This window comes from Oculina patagonica, chromosome 1, assembly GCF_052425735.1.
Source record: "Oculina patagonica isolate OP01 chromosome 1, crgOcupat, whole genome shotgun sequence".
Taxonomy (NCBI): domain Eukaryota; kingdom Metazoa; phylum Cnidaria; class Anthozoa; order Scleractinia; family Oculinidae; genus Oculina; species Oculina patagonica.
In genome coordinates this window covers 34,676,174-34,702,655 of record NC_135758.1, presented here as the reverse complement: position 1 = coordinate 34,702,655, position 26,482 = coordinate 34,676,174, and the positions used below count along the sequence as shown (strand labels likewise).

General features: G+C 39.5%; 1 protein-coding gene across 1 annotated transcript; it reads left to right on the top strand.

Annotated features, from left to right (window-relative positions):
- The first annotated feature begins 457 nt into the window (after window positions 1–457).
- LOC144666069 (protein zer-1 homolog) lies at window positions 458–19,973 on the top strand. Its single transcript, XM_078527424.1, has 19 exons — window positions 458–1,243; window positions 3,327–3,562; window positions 4,013–4,134; window positions 5,141–5,287; window positions 6,564–6,622; window positions 7,433–7,504; window positions 8,383–8,437; window positions 8,887–8,940; window positions 9,904–10,014; window positions 11,069–11,119; window positions 12,070–12,111; window positions 13,068–13,119; window positions 14,352–14,422; window positions 14,599–14,646; window positions 14,834–14,895; window positions 15,618–15,750; window positions 15,857–15,909; window positions 17,085–17,182; window positions 18,266–19,973. The coding sequence occupies exons 1-19, from the start codon at window positions 597–599 to the stop codon at window positions 18,409–18,411; spliced, it is 2,259 nt and encodes a 752-aa protein (XP_078383550.1). The 5' UTR covers window positions 458–596; the 3' UTR covers window positions 18,412–19,973.
- The last annotated feature ends 6,509 nt before the right edge of the window (window positions 19,974–26,482 follow it).

Here is a 26,482-nt window from a genome sequence, read left to right as displayed (position 1 = left end):
AAATATAGAGAAATTCAATGGGTAAAGTTGCTCTAGATAATTTTTTTGACAATTCAACGCAAGATCACACAAGGCAATTTTACTTTCGGAAACTGATATTTACCAATCAGTTCTCTGATCAGCCCCTTGGGACGAGAATGACCACAGGGGGACCCGCAGGGATGTGTTTTGTCACTTCCCTTTAGGGAAACTACTTGGTGTAAGCCTCACTATTATGTCCCAAGAAACATCCATCAAGTAGCTTCGAGTAACCTCCCTTCACATTTTTTTTAATAAAAATATATAGTTACTAAATTTAAGGTACACTGTGGGGCATGGGGTGAATATAAAATATAAGTACAACCACTGTTTAGAAAAAATCACTGTTAAATTTTTTTTCGCATGATTTGACTTGTGTACATGGAAGAAGTCACACATCCCAGGGTGATATAAAGAGAGAGCCTGGGAACGATGTAAATCGAAAGTCAATCAACAGTACAGACAGCAAAGTTCTACGTTTTGGTGGACAAATCAATTTCATTTTCACTTCAAAGCTTTTTTTGTACGATCAAGTGTGTTTATGCCGTGAAGGGAAGGAAATTTAGTCATTGTAAAAGATGACAAAAGACTCATTAACTCACGGTGCCACGGGCACTGTTTCTTCTTTGGCCAAGATGTGCGTTGAGTCTTCTCTGAGATACCTCGAATCTACCAAGGTTTGGAATGAAAACACTTTTTTGCCTGAGGATATATGCGAAGCACTCATATATAAAAAGCTCAAGACGGGACAGTGCGATGATGACTTTGTCGCAACGTATTTTGCTAATATACAAACAAGTAGGATCACAAAAATACATGTTAGTGGTGCCACTATAACGGATTCCGGGTTGGCAGTTCTTTCTGTTCACCCACTACGAGAAGTCGACGTATCAAATTGTGAGGAAGTGTCAGAAAAATCCATAGTGTCGTTGATAAAATGCAAGAACACTCTGTTTTCTCTAAACTTGTCCCGTTGTCGTAGAATCACTGCGTTCAATGAACTGCAACATTTAACCAGATTAAAGAGTCTGGATGTGTCAGAGACATTTTTGGAGGACAGGGATTTTGAGTGGCTGTCAGCCCTGATCCAGCTCCGCAGTTTAAACGTTAGTGACACAGATATTATGTCACTAGGGCCTGTAAAGACTATGACCTTGCTGACCAATCTTGATTTATCAAAGTGTGGAAAGATTGAAAGTATTGAACCACTGGAAACCATAAAAGGGTATGATCTATTTTTAATCACATTATTGTAATTGGGTTGTGCCAGGCTGCATTCAGTACATATATAGCTAGTGTACACACCACGCCAAAGATATGCCAAGGTTTTTTGTAAGTCTATGCCAAGGACCTTTATTATTCTTAGCTTAAATAAGTCATCTGTTCACCAGTTAAAACATGCCGACTATGATCATATACCACAACGCTGCACAAATTGGCTCGATTTATACTAGAGACGGATGATCCGTCTGGACGGACTTGCATTTTAATTAGGTGAGCATTTTTTAGTTCATCTGATAATTCGTCTGTGTATAAATTTATACGGGCAAACAGACAGATAATCTGTCGAGACGAACTATCTGCGTAATTCATCTGCTAACTGATGAACTTGTTGGATAGTTTGTCTGGACGGATGATCTGTCTGTTTGCCTGTATAATTTTATATACACAGATAATTTATCTGACAGACTAAAAAATGCTCGCCCAATAAAAATGCATGTTTGTCCAAATGGATCCTCTGTCTCTTGTATAAATCAAGCCATTATTTTGAAATCCACACCAAAGATCTTCAGGGTAAATCTACACAGAATGCAGCCTGGATTGAGTAAAGTTTATAGTTTCGAGTATTCAAAGCAACTGGCGGCGCCGGTGACTGATTTCAATATCTGCTGAACATGCAGTGTGAGGCTTATTTGAAATTATGGGCACAGTTACTCTCTGAATTGTAATGCAGTTGAACCTCTCCTTATGGACACCTCTATAAAACAGACACCTTCCTATTACGGACTGGCCCAAAAGTGACAAAAATTAAAAATAAACTTTATCTCTAATGCAGACGACACCTTCCCCAATCCTCCCACCAAACCCCACTCTTAACACTGACACTCTTCCTTGTCCCTTTGGTGTCTGTATTAAAGAGGTTCAACTTTGTACATGAGGTTTGAAGTTTTTGAGAACCTCTCTGAGTAAAAACGATCATTCCCGTTAGCAGACAGTTCCAATTACGAACACTTTTGCTTCCTGAAGGTGTCCACTCACTGGAGCTTCGACTTGTAATATGCTATCCACTGGATAGTCATTTATTGAAACTCCAGTTGCTTGATAGTTGAAAAAACAATCACTGTGCTATGGATAGCAATAGTGAAGGCTGTTTCAAGTCAGCCTTGTGTGTTGTCAAATCTGTGAGTTTTCTGGAAATGGCTGGCTACTTCAGTGCAGAAATGGCATAGCCACCTTATAAGGGTAGTCGTTTTTGAACCATAGACAGCACCTGCAAGGCGAATGTTAATGTTTTTGACAAACGTTTACCTTCAAAATTTGTTGCAAAGCCTTTGTTTTAGCAATACCCGATTCCCTCTATAGCGCGCCTGCAGGGAATCACGGTAGTTGTATTCATCAAACCTGCGCGAGACTCAGCAACGATGCGCGTTGCTGAGTCTCGCGCATGGTTTGATGAATACAACTACCGTGATTCCCTGCAGGCGCGCGCTATAGAGGGAATCAGGTATTACAAATTGAATTTTCAAACAGAATGTCACTAATACGTGCCAAAGATGAAAACAATCCATTTTCGGCTACTGTTCATGCATCAAAAACGTCTGTGCTTAAGCTCCCAAATGGCAGACCAGAAATGGCTGACCATCTTGAACTAACTGTTGTCTAGTATGAATATTCTTTTTTCAATTTGTGATGTACATGAAATTTTCTTATGGTGTTGGTTTTGAGATTGTGATAACAGCTGTCTTAACTAAAGTCATAAGTTATCATTTGCCACTAGCAGGCAACTGAAATCAACCGGTTTTGTTAACAGCGTAAATAAGAAGCAATATACCTCTTTAGCTACGTATGTAAATTGCCCATTGTAGATCACATGACACTCTCAAGAGAATTGTTCCTTTGTCTTTCTGGTAATTATACGTTCATTTCCACGTGAATTTGTTTGAATTTGAAAGAAATAATTCTCAAGGGTAGCATCACGTGGTCTACAATGGGACAACAAAAATACAAAGCTAAAGAGGTCTACTTCAGTTGCTGCTTTATTTATCAGTTTTTATTAGTATATAAAAGATTATTCTCTTTGTTTTCAGAACCCTGCAGTGGTTGTCACTATACAACTGTAGAGAACTGTTTTTGTCATGCGAGGAGCTGATAGAAACTTTAGAAGAACTGACCCAGTTGCGGCATCTTGACTTATCAAAGGATGATCCTGAGGAACCAATTGGGATGCATTCATTCTTGCAATGCGCTCAGATTTTGGCAGACACTCCTTTCTTGGAAAGATTGCTGCCATCTCTTCCAAATTTAACATGGCTGGACCTTTCAGGTGATGTTATGATTTTGAGTACTATGTACATGCAGTTATGGGTAAATTCTTTGTTTACAATAAATTTCTTGTAAGCATAATAATGTCAAATTAAACAAATTAAACAATGGTATCAGCAACTTTTACTTCCTCCTAACTAAAAGAGATATTGTGTTATCAGACACCAATTTATTATTTTTGCCCCTGGCCTGTTTCACAGATGCCAGCCTACTAAAACAAGGGATTGAGAGATTGCCAATTTTGCCTGAGGTACTTCTTGTTATTAAGTACTTCCAACATTGTCCAACCAATTCCAAAATAAGCTCAATTAACATTACCAACCCTCCTAAAAAAATTGCCTTAATATTGACCATCACACATCTCCCTTACGATCTTTGTTAGTTATTTAACAAAACCTTTTATACATGTTCTTTTAGTAGAGAACTGAGATTGATTTTCTTTTTCTATCAGGTAATACCAAATTCAGTTTTAAGGACCTGGAGCTGTTTAAAAAATGTTATCCTCAGAGGCTAAAATTTCTAGGATTGTTTATGACAGATATGTGCACTTTTCCAGGAATTCCTGCAGACGAAGTAAGTAACAGTATTAAAATTTGCAATGATGTTTGTGGTATCAATCAAGTTTGTTACTAAATTTTTAATCTTTCCGGTGTATTTTTAACAACTTTCTGATAGGGTCCATTTGGTATTATCATTTTACTTATCACACTCTTGGAAGTGTGGTGGTCGACTCAGTGTTGACATGCCAAGTGTGCCATTTCTTGCAACAAGAGCATGTAACCTGAATTCCATTGCCTGGTTATAGAACATAATAAAAAGTACTAAACTGTGTGGGTTACATGTAGTTTACCCTTGAGCAGACTTCTCTCTTTGCCATCTTCACTTCTTAGGGGAGCAGGGATGGTGGAGCTGGGGGGAAGTGGCTGGGGGCTTAAGCCTCCTCAATATTTCCAAAAAAAAGTCTCTTAAGCCCCCCACTTCAAATCACTAGTCAGCCCCCCCCCCCCAGTTGGGAAAATGTTCAGCCGTCCCTGGGGAGTATAGGGTACCACCATGGCTCTCCACCAAACTTTATGTGGCACAATTTTGCCAGTCTCTGGCCAAGATAGGTTCTTTTCTTTCAGCTCTTCTAGTGTACGATGCCTCCATGACTGCTTAGATTGACCCCTCTTCCTGGAACCCTTCTCTATATTTTAATTTTGGGGGGGTGGGTCCATCCCTACACTTCTTCTTCTTGATTAAGTCCCTAAAGCAGACTTAACCAACAGTGAATGACCTCAAACCAACTTAAATTTTGTATCTTCTTATGATAGTCCAGCCATAGCTTAAAATCAGTTGCTTTAGCAGGGGGGGGGGGGTGTGCGATGGGTGCACCATTAGGCTGAGGGTTATAATCACTCTCAGAATGCAGGAAATGTCGACTTTAATAACTTCATTTTTCAAAACTTCAAGGTGCACACCCATCCGACAAAAATCGCGCTCATGGCCCTGTTCAGTTAGTCTCATTCTTAACTCACAAGCTAAAGCAAATACTCAGGTACTGAAAGTTTTTTCTAATGACTTCTTTTTAACACTGCAGGTATCTGGAAATGCAAATGTGAAGCAGGTCACATTGTCAGTGAAAATTTACAATGACAGACCCACATTTCTGATCAGTGCTATGCGAGAGTTGTTTGACCTTATAAGGAGAGGAGAACCTGGTTTGGACAAAAATTTACTGTGCAATGTAAGCCATTTACTCTGTCACTCCCAAGAGTGCTGCAATTCAATCCTTCATAAGAAAAATAATGGCAACTGGTGCATTTACCCATAGTTCTTATTGCACGACCCTTAAAATTGCTGATAAAAAAAAAAACACAGAAAAGTTCTAAAAACTTCAAACCTCATGTACAGAATGCTGTTAGTAAAGGAACATTTTCACAAAAATGGGTCTTATCTACGTGCTCAGTTATTGGCTGCATTAGGTTTGCAAGGTTTTGTCAGTACCTTTTAAAAAAAAATTAATTTGGAGTACAAATTAAGTTGTACAGCCGCCATCTGTTTCGTCATGGTAGATTTACAGCTATTGAAGAACAAACAAAACGTGATAAGAACATACTACCCCAGGGAGGGTACTTGCAGTATACATGACGGGGAGGTCCGACGTATTTTTTTCGGTTGAAAATTTACACCCTCGGTATTTTTTTGGGTCAAGAGATCTGTCATATATTTTTTTAGGTCTTAAAGTCTGTTTTATTGAATAAATCAGTATAGAATTGCTAGGTCTTGTACTTTTTGGGGTAGAAAATTTTGATGTCAGGTATATTTTTGGGTGTAAAATTTCAGGCTCATGTATTTTTTTGGGTTCGCAATATGAAGCTCCGTCGGACCCCCCCCCCCGTCATGTATACTGCAAGTACCCCCCCCCCTGGGCATACTACTCAGCAGCTTAAATTTAAATAGTCGCTCATAATGATTTCTTTACAGTCATAAAAGTAGCAATATTTAGAAATGTCAGACATTTTGATAAAGGAAGTGAATGGAACCCTTGAAATGCCTCTATAAGGAAGACAATATTGAAACCATTTTGGCAAAAATTATGATTTCAAGTGACACTTATAATCTACATATCAAGGTGTTTTATGAGCTGAAAGAATAATTGTTGCAACTTTTTTATCAATCTTCTTTGTGGATGTTGCAACATTGTGAGTGACTTGGGTCCCTCAGGCAGAACTGGGGGTGCTTGACACCTGGGTACCAGTTCAACAAATAAATTTCATTGCATTTTAAAAATAGCTTTGGATGTAGACATGCTTTAACAGCTGGAATAGCAGACTATATTTTACATGGGCTTATTAAATGCAGTGTTTGTTGCGGTACATTTCAGCTTACTGACACATACTAAAGAGAAGCTATTAATAGTAGATTGTCAGTTTTGTAGAAGTTATGTCCATAGGTCTTCAGTGAACTTGAGTTTGGTCCTTGGGAGTGGAAAGTTTTATTTCCTTATTTTTAAAAAACAGGTTGTGCTGGGTGCCATGGAAAGTCATCGCAAGGATAAACATATTCAACTTGCTGGAAGGTAATGACCATCTTTCATGCTAGTTTCTCATTCTCAATTTCATTCCCTGCTCAGGAAATTTACAACCATGGTCACAAGTGTTGCCCCTCCCACCCTTATGCAATGTTGTCCCAAAACATTCATCTGACACATAAAAGAGGCCCTGCCAGGGGGGGGGGGGTTTCCCGTGTCGCTTGTCTAAATTCAAAAATGCGCCATGTCGCTGTTTTATCAAACTTCGTGTCGCTGTTGGTAGTGAAATTGAATGGAAATTACTTGTCCTTGTGGGAATTTAAGTTTTTTTCAAAAGGCTTGTCATTTGTCGTGATTTTATTGTATGTGCTGTTGCTACTTTTTGGGCCATGACGCTTGTCGGAATTTACCCTGGTGGCAGGGCCTCATGAAAGCGTCTTACCATTTGACAACGTTGAAAGGGGAACAGGGGTACTGTCACATATTTAACAGTTGCAACAGTCATAATTTTTTTTTTAAGAGTGTTCCAACAAAATATGTCCATGGTTGTAGCTCAACAGAAATCCATGTAGTCTCCAGGATAAGTTGTTACTTGTGCTAACCATAAAAAATAAGAACACGACCAACTGATCAGATACAAGCAGCAAGCAGCAAACTGATCAGATACATTAAATAGATTTCTGTAGATGTCATATCTTGATGCCTCCCAAGCAGGGTTATAATTGTGGGTGTGGAGAAAGACAACTGTTAGCCCAAGCTGTATGTAACTAAATTCATTATAAACAAGAAATGAAGAATAATTTTTCCATAAGTGGAAAGGAGCTTTGATTCATTGTTTTATCCTTTGTTTTTTGTTAGTGCTTCTTTGTATCATCTGTCCAGAGATGATGATGATGATCCACCACAGGTGCTGTCTGCTGAATTAAAGAGGTAAATAACTGTTCACAAGCAATAACAGATACTCTTCAAGGCAAAAACAATGATGTTGATTTAAGCACAAACTCTACACAAAATCTCACACTAAACAACCCCAACTGGCATGTGAAAATCACACACATAATTGTGCACACAAAATTACCAATCTCAGAAGGTAGGTGTGTGAGTGGCAGTGGATGGTTAGCGCGCTGGACTCCAGATCAAGCGGTCCAGGTTCGAGCCCTGGCCGGGGCACTGTGTTGTGTTCAAAGACAAGACACTTTACTCTCATAGTGCCTCTCCCCACCCAGGTGTATAAATGGGTACTAGTGAATTTACTGCTGGGGGTAACCCTGCAATGGACCAGCCATCCAGAGGGGAGTAGAAGAACTCCTGGCCGCTCTGGCCTGATGAGCCACTTGGCTTTAACAAGGGGCTGGTGCTAATTGCATGCCATGCCAAAGTGTCGGTTAACTGTCTTTGTAACAAAAAATTTTGTAGTTTTTACATTACATTTCGAAGTTGCTGATATGTGATGGACTAGCATTCCATCCATGGGGGAGTAGAAATACTCCTAGCCACTTCATGCTTCTGATAATGGTTATGGTTATGTGGGCAACTAAGCTTAAATGCAAACTTCACATCCTTTGTACGTGACCTGACCCCCTGGGCCTAAGGTATTACAGGGGTGCAGGGGGTGTGCCCCCCCCCCCCGAAATGACCTGGGGTTTTCTAATACAACTGGTATTCTGCCAAAAAATGTGTTTTTTTGGTGCACCCCCTCCAAAGAAAAATCCTCAAAGATCTCTTTTACTGTCTGCCTCCGTTTTTTATTTAGCTTATGATACAGTTGACTGTCAATTATACCAAATAAAAATAATTCCTTTTTTCAGACGTGTTATTGAGGTCACTCTAAGTGCCATGGAATATCATGTTGCTGAGTCACAGGTAAACACAGTTTTAGTGTTGTTTGTTGGAGCAATGGGAGGCGCAGTGGCCTAATGATTAGTGCACTGGAATCTGGATGGAGCGGTCTGGGTTCAAGTCCTGGCCAGGGTCACTGTGTTGTGTTCTTGGGCAAGACACTTTACTCTCAGTTGGTCAAATCATAATGAATAATGCAAGGGGTGACTCTCTCCACCCAGGTGTATAAATGGGTACCAGCGACATTATGATAATGCTGGGTGGGTACCCTGTGATGGACTAGCATCCCATTCAGGGGGGAATGCTACAGAAACCAGGATAAGCTCCAGCAGTATGGGCCGCTTGGCTCGAGACTTCCCTTTTGTTGGAGCGCTATTACTAAATCTTTTCAGATTTAGGATATCAAAGATCAATTTAGGTTAGCAGTAGGTTAGTAAGATCTTTTGCGACCTGTATATTTTTTTTTCCTGCAGATGCAGAGGAATTGTTGCCTCACTCTATGCAACTTCAGAATTCCGAGTGAAATGGTAAGCAACAATTGTATTTTTATTCTTATTTACAGTAATTGAATGCACATTGATTTTAAAGAATGTGGAAGGAGATGAGTACCATTGCTCCTGTCCAATTCATTCCTATCCCTTCTCTTGGAGGTTCGCATTTTTCAGGGGATTGCTATTTTTGATTAGCTAAAACATGTACCACACGTGAGCCAATGTGGAAAAGAATTTTAGTTTTGTATTGTGTTGTTCCAGAAAATATCCTTACCTCCCCATGGAGTGTGGGCATGGATATTTTGTGGAACCACACGTCACATCAAACAAAGTGATATCATTATGTTACCTCTTGATCTTCTGGTATCTATCTTTCATTTTCATTTTTTTCCCATATATAACAGGTCAAAGTACGTCTGGACTCATTATTTCTCAGGGTTGTTACTTTTGGAGAGTTGCCTCTTTTGGGATTTACTTACAACCATTAAATGTTATCGCTACTTTCAGGGGGAACTTTATGTAGTAGATAAAATATGAGCGGGAGATCTGTATGGGCGTTTACAATGGCGAGCCGATAGGCGAGCCATTGTAAACGGCCATACAGATCGGACGCGAATATTTTATTCTACTTGTGAAATGAATACAATAAATTGAATACAAAGTTTTGTTATGCGAATCAGTAGAGATCTGTCTCAAAAGTTAATGAATACTAATTAGCTGAGCCGGAGTCTGTATCAAAAGTTAATTCTATTGTTTGATTTGTATTGGGGTTTACAGTTGTGTACATGTGATCTGAATACAGTGCTGGGATTGGTTTGCACCCTCATGAATAGTTAATGAATTTTACAAGTTATATAACAGTCCAGGAAAGTAATGCATCGAAAGACCTTTGTACCTGTGGCTCTATGCATGCATTGCATACCTATAATGCTACATAATTTATTGTTAAGGTGCTACCGTTGTGCCTATCCGTGTTAAGCATCTTTGTGTACCTTGCAGTCTTGTGACTACAGAAGGTTGGTGAAGGTTTTACTGAGGACTGCCATGATACACAAGAATGACTTCATACAGAGGATCTGTATTGGCCTGTGTAATATGCTAGTATGTCAGGTGAGAAAACTTTTATGAATAAATAAATAAATAAATTGTCTTTATTTTACTTAATAGTCTTGCAACTTACAAACCTGTCACGGCCCTTGGATTCCCAATCAAATTGGAATTTAGAAATGTTGGTTTTTGTGGAGGGAGTGAAACAGGGGAGCTGGAGAAAAACTACCAGAGCAAGGACGAGAACTAACTACAAACTTAACCCATATATGATGCCGGTTCTAGAAGTCGAACTCGGGGCACATTGGTGGGAGGCGAGCACTCTCACCACTGCGCTATCCCAGTGCTCTCCTTATTAATGATGCCAAACAGTATAATCTTATTAAATAATAAATAATAAAAATCAATATTTTAACAGGGTGACCCCTTCAGTCGCAGGACTGGTATCAACGGGGGCCCTGTGTAAAATAAAACAAATTAAAGTAAAGGAGTATGTATAAAATATCTATCTATCTATAAAAACTACTTTAAAAAGATACGCTAAAATGCTAAAAAAAAAAGTTTAAGAAGTAACTGTTCTCATAAAAAAAATAAAAGAATTTAAAATGTTCTAAAAATAACCTAAGAATAAAAGCAGAGATAGCTTGGAAACAATCCTGTGGCTGCATAGTTTTGATGTTCGTCGGAAGACAATTAAAAATGGATGCACCATGATAATAAAAAGACTTTTTAGCGACATCTAAATGAATGTTTGGAAGTATAATGTCAGAAAAAGACGATCTAGTGCATCTCTGAATTTTATTTTATCAGTTTGTTATTGAACCACTTGATTAAGGCTCGGTTTAAAGGATTTTTATTTTTAATTCATTGTGGAGATGGCATTGCCTAGTGGTTAGGGCACTGGACTTGTAATCCAGACGTCCTGGGGTCAAATCCTTCTCCCTTCCACCAGAGCTTGAGCAATTTTGTGTTCGGTGGTCTTGAATTCAACTCCTTCATGCTTTGTATATAGCCAATGGGTTAGCCTCCCACCAATTGGGATTTTAAGCACATTTCTGTTTATTTAAACTACTGTGACACCAGTAATTGTGTTTACCCTATAATGTTTTTTATTTAGGTGCAAGATTCACAGAAACTTGTAGTGGGTAGAGACCTGGAAGGTGTAGAGGTAACTAAGTTATTTTTCCCACAAGCTCAATATATTATTTCTCCTTACAGAATTCCTTACATTTCCTTTAATTTTTGGTCTGAGAATTATGTGTTACATTAGTATAAAGTGGCACTGTATTTAAGCAGTCATCCTCTATTTAGCACCCAACTACTGTTTATACGACCTACTGTTTAACGTTTACTGTTTCAACGTCTTGGCTGGCGTCTTTTATTATTTATGATCCGTATAATCATACTGCTGAAGCGAAATTGAAAGTACTTTCAAAAGTAAGCTACTGGTACCGGTAACTGTAATTTGATTTTACAGAAAATCTATATTATGTTCTTGTAAGAGGTTGTATGCTAAATGGGTGATTCAAAGATACATGATGTACATGTAAGTCAAGTTCCTCTTGAATGAACTCTTCTATGAACTTGTTGCTCCTGAGTTTGGTGGATGAACCTGCTTAAAGTGTTCGCTACCCATAATTTCCCCAAAAGATGACCAGTTTATACATGTTTAATTGTGCTCTTCCCCGTGCTTTTTTTTTTTAAATGATTTTTTTAAAGCATCGTTGGAAATCCTGGCTGTTGGAATAATTTTTTTCTTAGTTTGTAAATGTTGTCTTGTTAATTAAATACCTAAATATTATCTTCTATTTTGATGATCTATCTTAGTGTTATTGACACAATGTTGTTGCCTGGATAACTTCATTTTTTGGTCAATAATAAAGATGGTAAATTTTAAGCTTTTTGGTAAATAATGAAGATGAATTGTTCAACAATGACACGAGCATGGGACAAAGAAAAATCTGAGTCCACCACAGGAATCGACCCCATGGCCTCTCAGATATCTGGGAGGAAAAAATCGAATTCTCATCGGGGACTCAGATTTTTTCTTTGTCCCATGCTCGTGTCATTGTTGAACAATTCATCTTCAGTGATAATAATTATTTGTTTTACTTATAGAAAATCATACAAATCATGCGCTACAAGATGGGAAATAGCCCGGTAATTATTACTCGTTATTTCTCTTGATGCTGTCAAGCCTGTGTAAATTCTCCTCCTCCGATGTTGTTTTGAGGGGAAGAGGCTCCATGTCCCAGTTGGACTAATTATAATGAAAAATGCATGGGGGCCAGGACCTGGTTTTAGAAAGGATGGTTAATGCTGATCCACTGGATAAATCACTATTTAGTAGGGAGTGTGTCTGGTTTTGTGATCTCTTATTCACTGAATAGTGTTTAACGTATCTGTGCATTAAATAACATGGGCCCGGGGGGGGGGGCACTCCCCTGGCTTTGGTTGTGCTGCTGTGAGGGTTGGTTTTCAAGCAGTTTAGTCTGGGTGGGTGTGGGTTTGGTCTGGGGTAGCATTTGCTGGGCTCGACGGTATGACGATTAGTCCGCTCGGGTGGGCTCCAAACGTATCATCGCGGCATCGGTTCACGTGGTTTTCCATTAACACTGATATGTCAGTTCTACATGCAAGTCTGGGATGGGTAGGGATTTTGTGTCGTCGTTGGGTTGCAAAATCAGCTGAACATGGTTGGTATGGGTAGGGCTTCATTCTAGCGGCACACCCCCTCCAAAATATGGGCCCCCGGGAACATGGGCTACGTGGAGTAAACAGTTGAGCCTTTACTGAGAGCAGCGTGATTTATGATTGTTGAGTTGTCGATGTACATGGACTGGTCTGAGTCCACCATTGTTCTTCAGAGAGTTGTAGAAAGGGTATAAGGAGCTTAGATTCCTCTGTCATTTTTCAACAATCTTCTGAGGAAACAGAGGAACAGAAATGTCTAGCACGATCGTGTTAAAATTTAATTATACACTGATGATATGAGAGCCCTTTATGGAAATTCCACCCTGTTTCTACAAATAGTTTGCATTGTAGGACCACAATATGTGCATAGATTATTGTTTGTGGTTTAACATTGTTAAGATTAAAAACATTATCTTGCCTAGGACCACGGTCAAGTTCTGGAGTGTTGCTGGAGTGCGCTGTGGAATGTTACAGGTAAACAACTGTAAGGAAAAACTGTGATGACCAGCAAGTTGTGCATGAGTCCTCAAGTGGAAGGAAACATGATACATGACTTAAAGGGACCATGTCACGGATTTTGGCCAAACTTAGGCATAGGAAATGACCATCAAACTCGTTTAAATATAAAAAATAACCTCTTAAAACAGTGAAGGAATATTTAAGTAACACATCAAATAAAAAGAAGGTACGGATGGCCAAAAGTATTGAAGATTGAAACGGATTGCGAAAAGGGTTTTTGAAATATGGTCCGGTGGAACAGTTTTCAAAGTTAATCTTGTCCGGCTTGTACCTTTAAATTATAAAGCCCGGGAGACACATTTGGCTGCAATGAAGCTATGGTTTTGTCATTTAGAATCATAGAATTAATTTCTTTGCAAACATTTAGTTTCATAGGGAATTCATATTTGACATAATTTAATAACATAAAATTAACTTAGCAGTGACACAGTCCCTTTAAACAAGTTATTGTAAAATGTTAAAACACTGGTGCACATCTTATTAAAGTATTCGTGCTTGGATAATTTGAAGAAACGTTATATAACTTTTTGTTGTGGATCCGTGGTGCTTCTTGAGAAAATTAGCCTAAATCTTTCAAGTTTGCCTCAATCTTCTCTAACTGCAACCATTCTTGTTCCTTTGAATGTAATTATTCATAACTTTAATATACTATCACATGTATTTTGAGGTTTCCTTTAATTTGAAGGCATTGGGAAACTAAAACTTTCTAATCCTTGGTACCACAACAGTTAAAGAAGTTCCATTTAGTTTTTTCCCCAATCATTGCAAAATTGATATTGGCAATGAGGTCAGCCACGCCCACACATGATAAATGGATAGCCCCTGAAGATTATTTCTGGCCAAATTATTTCACTCACAAGCGATTTCGTAAGAGACTGTTGATACATAACTACAGTACCGCGACCACAAGGGAAGTTAACATGGAGGAAACATGCGATGAATCTTCTTTGAATTGTTCTGACTGTATTTCAGCAATAATTTGCGGTATTTCCTCGCAAAGTAGCTGACTTCTTCGGAGACAGTCATTTTTCGTGGGAAAGGCTTGGCTAAAAATAACTTCACTTGTTAAAACGCCGTTGCACAAATATATATGGAAGTTGCACGCTCTGGGTAATGGGCTCCTGACTCTGCTAATTCATTCAGGTAATTGCATTGATGTTAAGTTATGTTTTGTTTTATTTTTTTAGATGAAACTCCAGAAAACTGTGAACTGTTCATAACCCACGGTGGTATAGAGCTCTTCATGGATTGTAAAATGGTGAGTTGTTCACATGTGCTGAAAAAGCTGAAATGATAGATTTGACCTTGTCACACAATAAAGTTACACAATCCCTCATGCGTGACAAGCCCAAAGGGCCACATTAATCAAAGAAAAGAAGTATTTTGAAACAGTATTGTAGGATCTCAGTATTTTTTTTCTTTTGTCCTCGACAGAAACTGGGGGATCAACGGGATCTGGTGCGGAACATGCTTGGACTCATGGTAAGACGATCCCGCGGGATGCGGGTATTTGCCCATGATTTTGAAAAAGAATAATAAAATAATAATAATAATAATAATAATAATAATAATAATAATAATAATAATAATAATAATGTGATTCAAATTTTTTAAATGAACGTGTTGTATTTAGAACGTGATTTAGATGGAGATTTTATTTCCTTGTCAGGGGAATGTGGCAGAAGTGGCTGAACTAAGATCAGAACTGATGAGAATCGCCCATGTTTTCTAGTAGGTTGAACTTTTTGTATTTCTTTAGGGTAAATGTACATTTTGGTTTACTACTATTTGCCGTTACGTATCCTGCGTAATTGGCGGGATTCGCGACCAAGTGCTTTTCTCATATATGTAATGATTGCAATTTGCAAAAATAATGCTATAGCAATACAGTGCAACTTGTAGTTCATTTTAATATCAATCCCGCCTGCTGCGCAGGCTAGCCGTAACGTCACTTCAGAAACTCTGGAACACGAGTGCTTTTGGGATACAGTCAGACGCAAACGCAGCAAAACTGGGGAGCAAAATGGCGCGAAGGTTTTTGCAATTCACTGTATTTTTACGTCAGATTTGTTTCGATTTAGCTCTTACAACAACCAGAAATACTTGTTTACTGGCCCCGTTCTTTTTTTTTTGGAAGGATGGGGGAGGGGATGATCACAGCGCCAAGCGTGTTCAGCTTGACCCCATTTTCCCAGAATTCCTGGAAGGGCGGGGGGGGGGGAGAAGTTTCTTTACAGCCTGTCAATAAAATGCGAAGAAGCCTAAATTGACGCTTGAAACAGTGTATTGCTGGTAGCGTTTCCTATAAAAAAAAAAAAGAAAGTTGCTGTTCTTTTTTGAAATGAGATTTAAAATGACACAAATTCCGGCCAACACCAATGAGCAGTTCTAAGATCGATGTTAAACTTAGAAGAAAGTTGATTTTATTCCTCCACTAATGTTGTGCCTTCCAGTGATCTGTTGCAAACTGAGGGTCAATTGGAAGTTACTTACAATGCCGCTGGTATAATCAGTCACTTGGTATTTGACGGCCCTGATAACTGGACAAACCCCGTTGTGTCACGTGAACAAGCCATGCAAAGACTGGTACGTTACTTTCATTAAAATGGATTTCTTTAAATTGTATGTGTCTACCGACTTCAGTGCTGCAGACACTAAACCTTTTATTCTCTTCGTTCTGTTTTTACTACAGGTGGAGACGATTGGTAAATGGAACATCGACACGCCCCGTCAGATGAGTTATCGGTAATAGTAGTTATCGATAATAGTATAGAAAAATGATTAAAAAACTCTTTATGGTGTCAAGAACTTCTAACGTACAAACGTTTCAAGCTTAGCATTTCACAACACTTAAGAAGGGCTTAGCCCGAAACGTTTGTACGTTAAAAGTTCTTCACACTATAAAGAATTTTTAAAACACTTTTTAATGTTCCTAAAAAAGAATTTTATTCTATAGACAGTAGTATAGCCCGCGACATAACGCCCCCTGTCCCGCGAACTCACGACAAGAGGCTTTCTGATCCGCGAACCCGCGACAGAAGGCTGCCTGTCCAGTCAACCGATGTCCAAGTTTCTGCACAGGAAATTTCCTTAGCCTGCGGGACTGACTTGCGAACACCAAAGATATGACTGTCGTTCACCAAGTCGAGTAACTGCTTTTAATAATCACGGGGGCAATGCAGTTCTGCGTTGAAATTTTTAAACGTACGGTCAAACCTCCGCTAACGAACACTTGAAAGACCGGCTTGTTTACGGCAGCCTCATACAAGCACTGCAGTTTTAACCTGCCATCGGCGGACACCTTTCTTAAAAGGACACTTAATAATAATAATAATAATAATAATAATAATAATAATAATAATAATAATAATAATAATAATAATAATAATAATAAAAAAGCTCTGTTGTACTGTGTACTGTGGAAAACTTTGCGTGTTTCAGTTTTTTGGTAAAAGCACTTTTAGTCCAGCAAACGCAGTAAACGCCCAAGTGAATTAGGTACAAAACTCATTCGAAAACCGCGATTCGTTGCACTTAGACATAGACATAGACATAGACATAGTTCCACGGGCTAGGGCGTGCTCGTAAAACGCTCTCGTGAATGGTCTAAGACGGTAAAGGTAAAAGGTAAGTAAAGGAGAGAATAAAGAAATCTAAAAATCTAGTGGTAAAAAAAGATGCAACACTAGGAGGCCGGTCAGAGGCACAGCTTCTCTGTGGTGGACGGACAGTAATTCGAGGGATCGGCGGCGGACAGGCTAAGTAATTGGCTGAAAGGTGTAAAAATCTTACTTGATTGGTTAGAACATCGTGGACCAATTAAGAAGTTTTGAATTTGAAATCCACTTTATCAGTTGTGATTATCAGTGTTCTATTTCAGTTGTGTTACTTGATCCTGTTTCTTTCCTTTTCCTTTCCAGCTCGTTTGCTCCAATATTAAAGCTGATATCTGGCTGTGATACCCCTGCAATTCATTACTGGGCTACATGGGCGCTGGCTAACCTCTGCAATGTAGACCGTAAGTTCGCCTACGCTGGTTCACTTTAAAATAATATTACTTAGATACTGTGCACTTCATTCAGGAACATTTGTTGAGGATAAAGAAGACATAACATTAAAACCACCCTCCCCCTGCAAATTGTAAAGTCGCTAAGTATCTTGGGCATATCATATTCCCGGGCATATTGGACGTGTAGTTTTTGTTTCTGAGCGTGCAAATTGCGTTCTTCCTTCCTCGACCAGCAACACTTTTAATCGTGCCGTGAAGGTCGATATTGTTGTCTTATTCTTCGATCGTGGACCAAGAAAGAAATTACCCCAGTAAGAAAATGCCTGCATGAAAACTCGAAAGAGGAAAGACAACAGCGGGAGTACCACGCGCGAGAAAAGAAACAGAAGAAAAAAAGCCCTACCCCTGTTTTTGTTTCCATCATTTTGTAGCTTTCGTAGTTTGCCTTATGTGGAAACAAGGAAAAAAACTTCATAGTTTTATCGTTATTTTACATTAGAGGTCAGGTGGTGCGAGGGTAGACTGTTCACAGCCCTCTATTTTTATTTCGTGTTTTTTCGATCGATGAGCGTGGGGAAAAACGGCGAGAGAACTGGACGCCAATGCAAAACCGGAGGCGCGAGGGGGTGGGTGGGGCGAGTTTCTCTCGCTCGCTTCCCCCCCCCCCCCCCCCCCCTCCCCCCCTCTTTTTGCTCATGATTGCTTTGCTCGCCGATTCTCCAGCTTTTTGCGTTGAAGAATAGAGGCTATGGACAGTCTAGTGCGAAGGAGACTTGTTATATATCGATAGAGCAGTTTTCAATTGAGTGTCGTAAAACCAAAACCAAAGTTATTACTCTGGCCAATCACAAACGACACAGACAATCCCAGTGAGCCAATCAAAACTCGAAGAAAATACATGTAACTGGCACGAGGCGCGGGAAAACGTGCGCGAGCGAGTCACGATTGGTTTTGGTTTTAGTTCTGATTGGCTGAGAAAGTGGCGCGAGATTTTTAAGCCAATCACAAAGCGTAGTAATGCAAAACCAAAGCAATCGCAATTTACTTTCGACACTCAAGCGAAAACCGCTCTATAATTTGTTTCCTTTTCAGCTGTAAAATACTGCAAACTTGTCACCGAAGAAGGAGGCGTCGAGCTATTGCAAGCCCTGTCCTATAATCCCCGAACGTCTTCGAGAGTCAGAGAACTCGTCGACATGACCCTCAGCCAATGCCGCCAACACGCGGAAAACGCTTGACTTGTCGCAGCCAGGTTTTGACTGCAGGAAGAAGAAAAAGGAGGAAACTTGCCTTTAAATTATTCCTCGGCCCAATCAGTGTCTGTCACTTTTTAGGAAACGTTGGTTGTAGCTTAATTTTGCTGCTAAAATATGCTGCAAGGACGTACATTAAGGAGTGCGTGTTTCATTAGAAATTTGGAATGTTAGGGTACCGATGGGTGGCAGTATTCAAGGTTTGGGAATACAAGTTTTGCCGTGAATGGCTTAATTAGGGGACTAAATTTTGTGATTTAATGTGACATACTATTCCCAGATGCAGATAGAATCGTCAATTTTGAGCACACCGTGCAACATTTAGCCTGCAAACAGGCTCCTCAGTTGGGTGTGGAGTGAAAAAAAATCGGCGAGTGGGGTGAGCCGAGATCGGCGAGCCAAGCTAGCCGTTCTTCTCTCCTCGCCGCGGTTAACTTCGCTTGCCGATTTCTTTTCGCCCTTTCAGCCACACTAGTGAGCCTGTTCGCCGGCTTTACAATGTTTAACTCAACTTGGACAATGTGCGATACTAACAAGACCAATAACAATAATAATTTTCACGACAATTATAATGATAATGATAGTCAGAAAGCAGTCTTCTTCACCTAAGGTAAGATGGCTGTAAGGTTCAGCGCTGTGCCTTTGCTAAAACGCAACCAACGATAGGATAACTTGTCCCTATGCCTCGGAGATCGCAGTTTCGCTATTTTTTCTTATTGGACAATCGGAAGCTCTCTTGGAGTGTTTTCCGTGAGTGATAGCCATGAACATTGGAACGCAGTTCAAACAGTGCGTGGTCACGTGGTACGTGATTGGCAAGTCTGCAGCGCGCGGTCAATTCAATTAACTCAAGACTTCAAACACCGCTTATTTTTGCCATAGTCGCCCACATAATTTTGAAACCCCATAATAGACCATATTCGTATTCTCCGAACGCAGCAAGCTGATCGGAGCGTGAGAGGCGGCTGTATTCGCAGGCTATCACTTCGTAGGTAAGGCTATAATTTATTGTGTAAATAACAGAATCAATGTTATAAATGTATGTTGGATAAAAAAAGGGAGGATAACATGATTTGTTATTCTGTAGTTTTAGGAACCAAAGGTTCTAGCTATTTCACACCAGCTACGCGGGTTAAGTTAAATCCGGTTAAAGTAACTTTAAAAAAGAAAAAAAAAAGAAATCAGATCGCTTGGGTTTTATTATGAGGACTTTCTGCGGTAGGCAACATTTATATACAAAGAAAATTGAAACCAGATTTAAATCTAGCCTGTGTACAGCCGTCCCGCTCCGTCAAAAAAATCGCGATTTTTTGAGCGGAGCGGGACGACTGTACACAGGCTACTTAAAAGCCAGTTAACCGCTTTACATTTGAAAGGTAAATGGTTTTCAACAAATTTAAGTGGATGTATTATCTAAGATAATTGTAACAAATATGAAATCTGTAAAGCCACATCCAGAATGCTTACGTTGTTGTCTAAACGACAAGTGCATAATTATGGTACTTTTTTGTGAGTAAAGTAAACAATAAAGAAAGGAATAAATAAAACTTCGCTGCTGTAAGATGTCAATTTCGGGCGGGGCAAATAAGATTAACATTTTAAAATACCGTCTACACATGTGCAAGGCATTCACGAACAAGTAATAGTGCGCTTCGCTATTAGACCAATCTCGTCTCCAGAGCCCGGCTTGAGTCCGCGTTTTGGTGCTGAGCCCAGACCACTTTAATTTTTCGATCGCGCTTGTTACAGGTCAGTACAGCTTCACTGCTTGCCAAGCGGCTTCTAGCAGAAGATGGACTATAAAACAGTCAATTATTTCTCTATCGAGATAACCATGAACGATTTAGCGGCAGGGGCAAAGTTCGCCCGCCCTCAGTTCACACTCGTTCCAGGTCCTTCTTGTGATGCCGCGTTCTCACGCAACAGACTGTTTGGAATCTGCAGTGTAAGCAGGCATGCGCATCAGTCGTCTCTTCTCAGTCTATTTTCTTCGCAGCCTAGCGTACCTTAGGTGGTCGACATTGCAACAGCGATGTCAATAAAGTAAGGTAGTGTTCGTATTTCTTTCAAACATCACCGCAACTAGAGCGCTCTTTTGTTAAAAGAGGAATTAATTAACCTCCCTTTCAAATCTCAGAAATAACGGACGTCCGGGTTATCCGGGAATCGGGGGGCCGTTTGGAAAATGAAAATTGACTTTCTCGGAAAAGGAGTGCCTTATCATTCAAATGGGAAAGCACTTGGGAGGTTCATAAAAAGTGAAAGCACAACACTCAGTGTTCACTTCTCTGCAAAACTCTGTGCAAGAGAGTGCAAGAGCGCGTAGAGATAAATGTTTCGAGAACTGACGTATAGGTCGAAGCAAATACAAAGTGTGTCCCTTTTCCAAGAAACCTACAATCAGGTAACTTGATGATATTATAGGATAAAGGTTAACATTTTTAGCATATTCAAATTCAAAGGTCTGTCCGTACGCTGTGGGACTAGTGCATAGACGCCCCAGGAAAGACGCACTGATTTTACACAGAGGAACTGCTATTTATTTCATGGCAGGCTAATAGTTTTGTTTACTACCCATTGTTGTGGTATTTAAGTCAACCAGCTTTTGCCCCAAGCTTTTAGCTTCATGCGGCTACCCCTGACCACTTCCCTGTAGCTTCCGAAAGTGAATCTAGAAAGTCTAGAAAAGGTTTAGTGAGCATATTCTTCGCCTAAACGGTTACTCACCTGTGATGGTGTTTTTTAGAAGACCATGTCCTAGCAGATTTATTTATGCAATTGGCAAATGCTTGCACGATAACCTCTTTAATTCCCAAGAGTACTGTTAGAGCGATTGACATTAAATTTATCATTACAAAGGGCATATTCAATGAGACGGCTAACAAGAAAAGGAAAGTCAAGCAAGGGCTTCTTGCAACATCACCAATTGGTGTCTTGAGCTTGCGACTAAATGACAATGTTGATTAAGGGCTGGCAGAAACCCATAAGGGCCTCCCTTTTCGCAGTCGCGTGCACTCCATGTACCTGTCCGGCCATTACTTGTCGCGCCCGTCTCGTGGTTGCTCCTGTTCTCTCGCCTCTCTCGGCGTCACCCCGCGGGGGGTCGGTTCAACACTTTGTGACGTCTGTCGCGGGCGTTCCCGCTGGGTCTCCGCAGGCCCGGCTCCCGCGGGGACTCGCTCGCCGGGGCCACGCGGCCCCCTGATCGTTGGCAGTCGGGTGCTGAGAGGGATTTAGAGGTGTGTATTGTTGTTGTTGGATGCTTAGTGTAGTCTTTACTTGTTTTTAGGGTTAGTTGATTCATTATTGTACACGACCACATCGCTATGCTCAAACATTTTCGTGATAAATAAGCTTTTATTATTTATTATTATTTTATTATTAAACCAAATTAAGATGCGTGTGTCATTTCGTGTATAAGCATTCGCGTACAAATTCTTCGTGTTTCCAAATTGGTACTTAGCAAAATGAATATTCACGCTGTGCGCGCGCGTTACCGTTCAACCCTATGGTTTCTGGGGCTGGTCGTGAAAATAAAAGCGGAGGACTCTTCGGTCCTGTCTTAATAAAATAATCAGCACGTTTGACAAAAACAACAACAGTACGCACGTTTCAGCGCTAAAAAAAATTGTGCAGTTTCAGCCACTTAAAAAACTTAACAACCAAACGAAACAAAGACGTTTTTTTTTTATTTTTTGTTAACAGAACACACTTAAACCCAACCAAGTTAAAAGTGTTGATTCCTATAGAACAGGATCTTGGCTCAGTTTCTTTAGATCTGTTTGCGTGTCAAAGAACTCAGCTGCAGCACTACATTGTTTTCTGAATTGTTTAGAATTCAGACAATACATGCAATCGTCTTTCGCGATTTTAAGCCGAGAATGTATATAACATCCCTTCGAATTTAAACCTTGTTTCCATGAAAATTCAACATTTGTCAGCAGCTGCGTAACACTAATTAAAACACGCAGGTAGGTGTATAGTACAAGCATAGAGAAATGGGACGATGTTTTTTACGAGTCGACTTGTTGAGTTAAAGATACAGAAAGATGTCCTTCATAAGATTATGAAGAAAACCCCTTATGAGTTTTTGATATAAGCGACACTGGTCTTTGAGCTTCTTTTGAATTCGCTGAAACAATTTTTGGATCGCACAACTTCAAACATACGGAGATAAAAGTTTAATTTGCTTCAATAGACCATCTCTCTTCACAAATGGACACTCAACGAAAAAGTCAGTTAAGGAAGTCTAACCTCTGACATGCAGATCACTGTGTATTCATACTTTTGATGATAGAAAATTCAAAACCTAAATAATAATCTAGCAAATAAGATTCTATTAGCAGCCGTCGTTCAGTGAAGGTACTGCGAAGCTGAAGGCCCTTGGTATTGGTTTCCCCGTAAACGAGTGATTTTACTTGCCATTTCACCTCCACCTACTAAAAAGCTGTTCTCAGCTACAAACACTTCCAAGATATTTAAAGATAAAAACAATTGTAAGCCAGGGGAATTTGACAGAGTGTTAGCATTGTCTCTAAACAAGAAGTTGATGTATTCCAGATCTGTTCCAGCGTTTGAAATTTGTTAGCTTCGTGCTTCCAGCTGCGGTCGACTTCCGGGACAGCTTTTTCCGGTCGGTTTCGAACCGGAAGCCAAGCTTAAACGTGACGTTTTGCATTACGTGAAAGTGAAGTCATTATGATATATATCCTCAGTTAAAAAAACAAGTTCAATGGAGACAAAGAAATAAGCGCAGAGTTAGCATCGCAGGTTGTGTTTCAGTTCAGTTTGTAAAAAATTGACGTCACTTCAGGATTAAACGCAGGGTAATCATGATTCATGACTCGAACAGTTAAATTAATATTAGTGAAATTTTTTCCGTTAGCTAGTAGCCCTGTCTGCTGAATATTTTGTAAAGTTATGTGTTTATTTCTTTTCTAACAAAAAATTCAGCGACAAATAGAGCATTAATTAACTTACGCTCATTGCTTTCCGAACTGTTTGCTTTTCGACCAAAATGGCTCGTTCCCAGTCTCTGCTCTTTTCTGGGTCTGTTCCGGGTCAGTGGTCCTGTAATGAAATAGGGACCAAAACTTTGAAATCCGTTTTGCTGTTTATTAGCTACCTATTATAATGACTATCACAAAAATATTTTGTAATGAAGCTGAGTGAAAGTAGGCAGACGACGAGAAAGGGAACCATTTAGGACCATTTAAAAATCTAAGTAATAAGTACTTTTAGTTTTGCAAACTCTTTTTACTTTTTTGCCATCAAATTACTCATTGCACTACGGTTGCAATAACCTTATTTCAGTGCGATAATTATCACATTTTACGTCTTTATCCACGTACTCAGGTCTGAGACGTAATTGTCTAATTTGGGAAAGTCTGTTTCATTATCGGGTGATAAATACACAATGCATGCACTAAGTCTGAAATCTTTATTTCTGACAATTCTCAATTTGTGCCGAGACGTTTTACTCAAAGTGTTAATACTTCAGGACCGTGCTGCAATTCTGACTCGTAAGTATTGATCAGTATAACATGATATTTGCTTTACTGTATCACGCATTTTACAAAACGGGGTTTCTGCATGTTAAGTTCGATCAGTAATAATGCAAGACACTGATTCAAGTAACAATCGTAGTTAAGAGATCGGTTAACGCTCTCTCTAGCTGAAATGACAGAAAAAGTCGCTTTCTGATACGTTCTTGGCGTGTTTTACTAAGGTATTTTCAGAAGACCTAGTCGCTATTTTCTTTGTCTTTCTTTGTCGAAACTGCAATTAACAAAATAGACGGTTATGGAGTTTCGGTAGAACAAAATTCTTACATCAGTTTAGTTTTCGCTGGTATTTTGGATGCATCAAGTTTATACTTGATGTATAGAACTGTACATGGTACATAAAATCAAGTCTGGTTTCCGGTTAAAATCAATTACAAACTTGACTGATGTTGATAAAATACCCCATTTACACATGTTAAAAAGCTATTTAAAATTTGATCCTACGAGTATGTCGACCTCCCGCTCAAATGATCAATTTCGTTTAGCCAGGCAAAATAATTTTTTTTTTTACAAGAATAGACAGAATAGAGATGTAAGAAAAAAGATAAACAACTCCTAGAATTACGAATTTTTTCTTGCATTAATATACATTTAAAGTATATGTTTAAAACCATTTTTAGCTCAAATGGCTGGTCAAATTTATTTTGCATGCGAATGTTACCAGACTTACTGGGGTAAATTTTGTTCAGTTGCCAAAACTTCAGGTGAAAGCTAATTTTTGTTGCCAGAGGGTTTCATTTCAATCAATTTCAATGGTTATCCGTATTTAGCATTTAAAAATGCTGAATGTATAACAGTATACAGTGGAACCTCGATTTAACGACCTCTATATCGGCCCTCGGTATACGAACGATTCTTCCCCCCGCAGGTGTTGGCGGACCTCGATATAACGAACCTCGATATCGTCCTCTCCGAGCCCAACGTATGTCCTCGATTCGTCTACAGTCTACGATGAACGTAGAGACAACAAAGATGAAAATCTTTCGGAAAACTCCAAAGACATATTTTATACCTATGTGGATAAATGTACAGTATTTTTGACAGTCGAGATCATAATGCTGGGTAGTGCCGCCGCGTGAAACATATTAACTATATTCGCGAACCTTGGTTGTTTTACAATCGTTATTCGGGTTTGATTACGAACCCTCGATACTACGAACAAATTTCCCGTCTCTTGGCACTTCGTTAAATCGAGGTTCCACTGTATATGCTTTCGTATTACTTTAACCGGCAGCCTAAAAAAAATTCAACCTGAAGCACAGCTTGTGCTTAAAGCCTATACAGTCCTGACCGATTTATGAGGACAGTACTAAAACAGGAGCCCATTACTGAAATCGAAAAGCTGTCAGGAGTCTGCGCGATACACCACCACCAAGAAGTCAGCTTATAAATGAACGCTCTGTGGACAACTGATTTCAGCTTCCCTCGATCATTCTGGCCATATTTGATCTCGTGTTACAAGAATTTGGGATGCAAGTGTAATCTTAGAAACTTCCCAAATGATACTCGTTTAAAGATACCCTAAGTCTTATCCCTTGTCCCATTAAACATTAATCTGGAATAACACTGATGTACAGGTGTGCAGCGAAGCGAACAAGATTATTTTCACTCTGTCGCTCTTTTCAGTTAAATTACCTCCGATTTGTGTGATGTTTCATTAAAACAAAGAGGAGTTAAAAGTGCATAGGCGATAGTGCATAGGGCGTCGACCGAAAGAACCTTCCTTGATCACACCTGTATAGTGATGTTTCGAACAGGTTGCTGCGTGAAAGTAACAAAATATCAGGCTAATGCCAATTATTTATGATCACGTTAATTAAATTGTTGTTAAAAATTATTGTTGTTTAACTATATTATTTTGCGAGTGTTGAAAGCCATTTAGTCCAGACAAGCAATTGATAGCAAAACAACTATCAAGACGGGAGTAAAACACAAGAATACTAATTTTGTATTCAGTTTGTTTAACAAAAAAGAACATGAGCAGTTTGCGATTTATTTTTTTACATGGTAAATGAAATTCGCCGAAAAAAGCGAAATTTTCTCCAGCCCGTACACCTTCAATTAGCAATTCGCAAAGCTCCTAAAGCTCGAAAAATGAACTGTTTGACGCTCTTTGCATATTTGGCACTGACTTACAGACCTCACAGCCTCAGGGTTGTTTGTCAGTGACAGATTTTCTGACACTTAGCTTGTTCAGAACCTGTCGAGCAATGGAACTGCCAGTTCAACGGAACGCCTTGTTTAATAAGGTGTAAGGGAGAAGCGAGAACGCCAAAATCTCACTTTCAAATTGCTGCGAAATCCGCCTTAATCCCGATTAATGACAATTGATTGTTTACTATTTTTTCCATAATAATTCCTGATGCCCTTACGGATTATCGTAAAAAAAAATAATCTCTCGGTCTAACATGCAGCCTATATTTTGCCGTGACATGACCGCGGTAAACAAGTGGCCACACCTTAATCTGGAGCATTGGGGACAAAAACAAGTG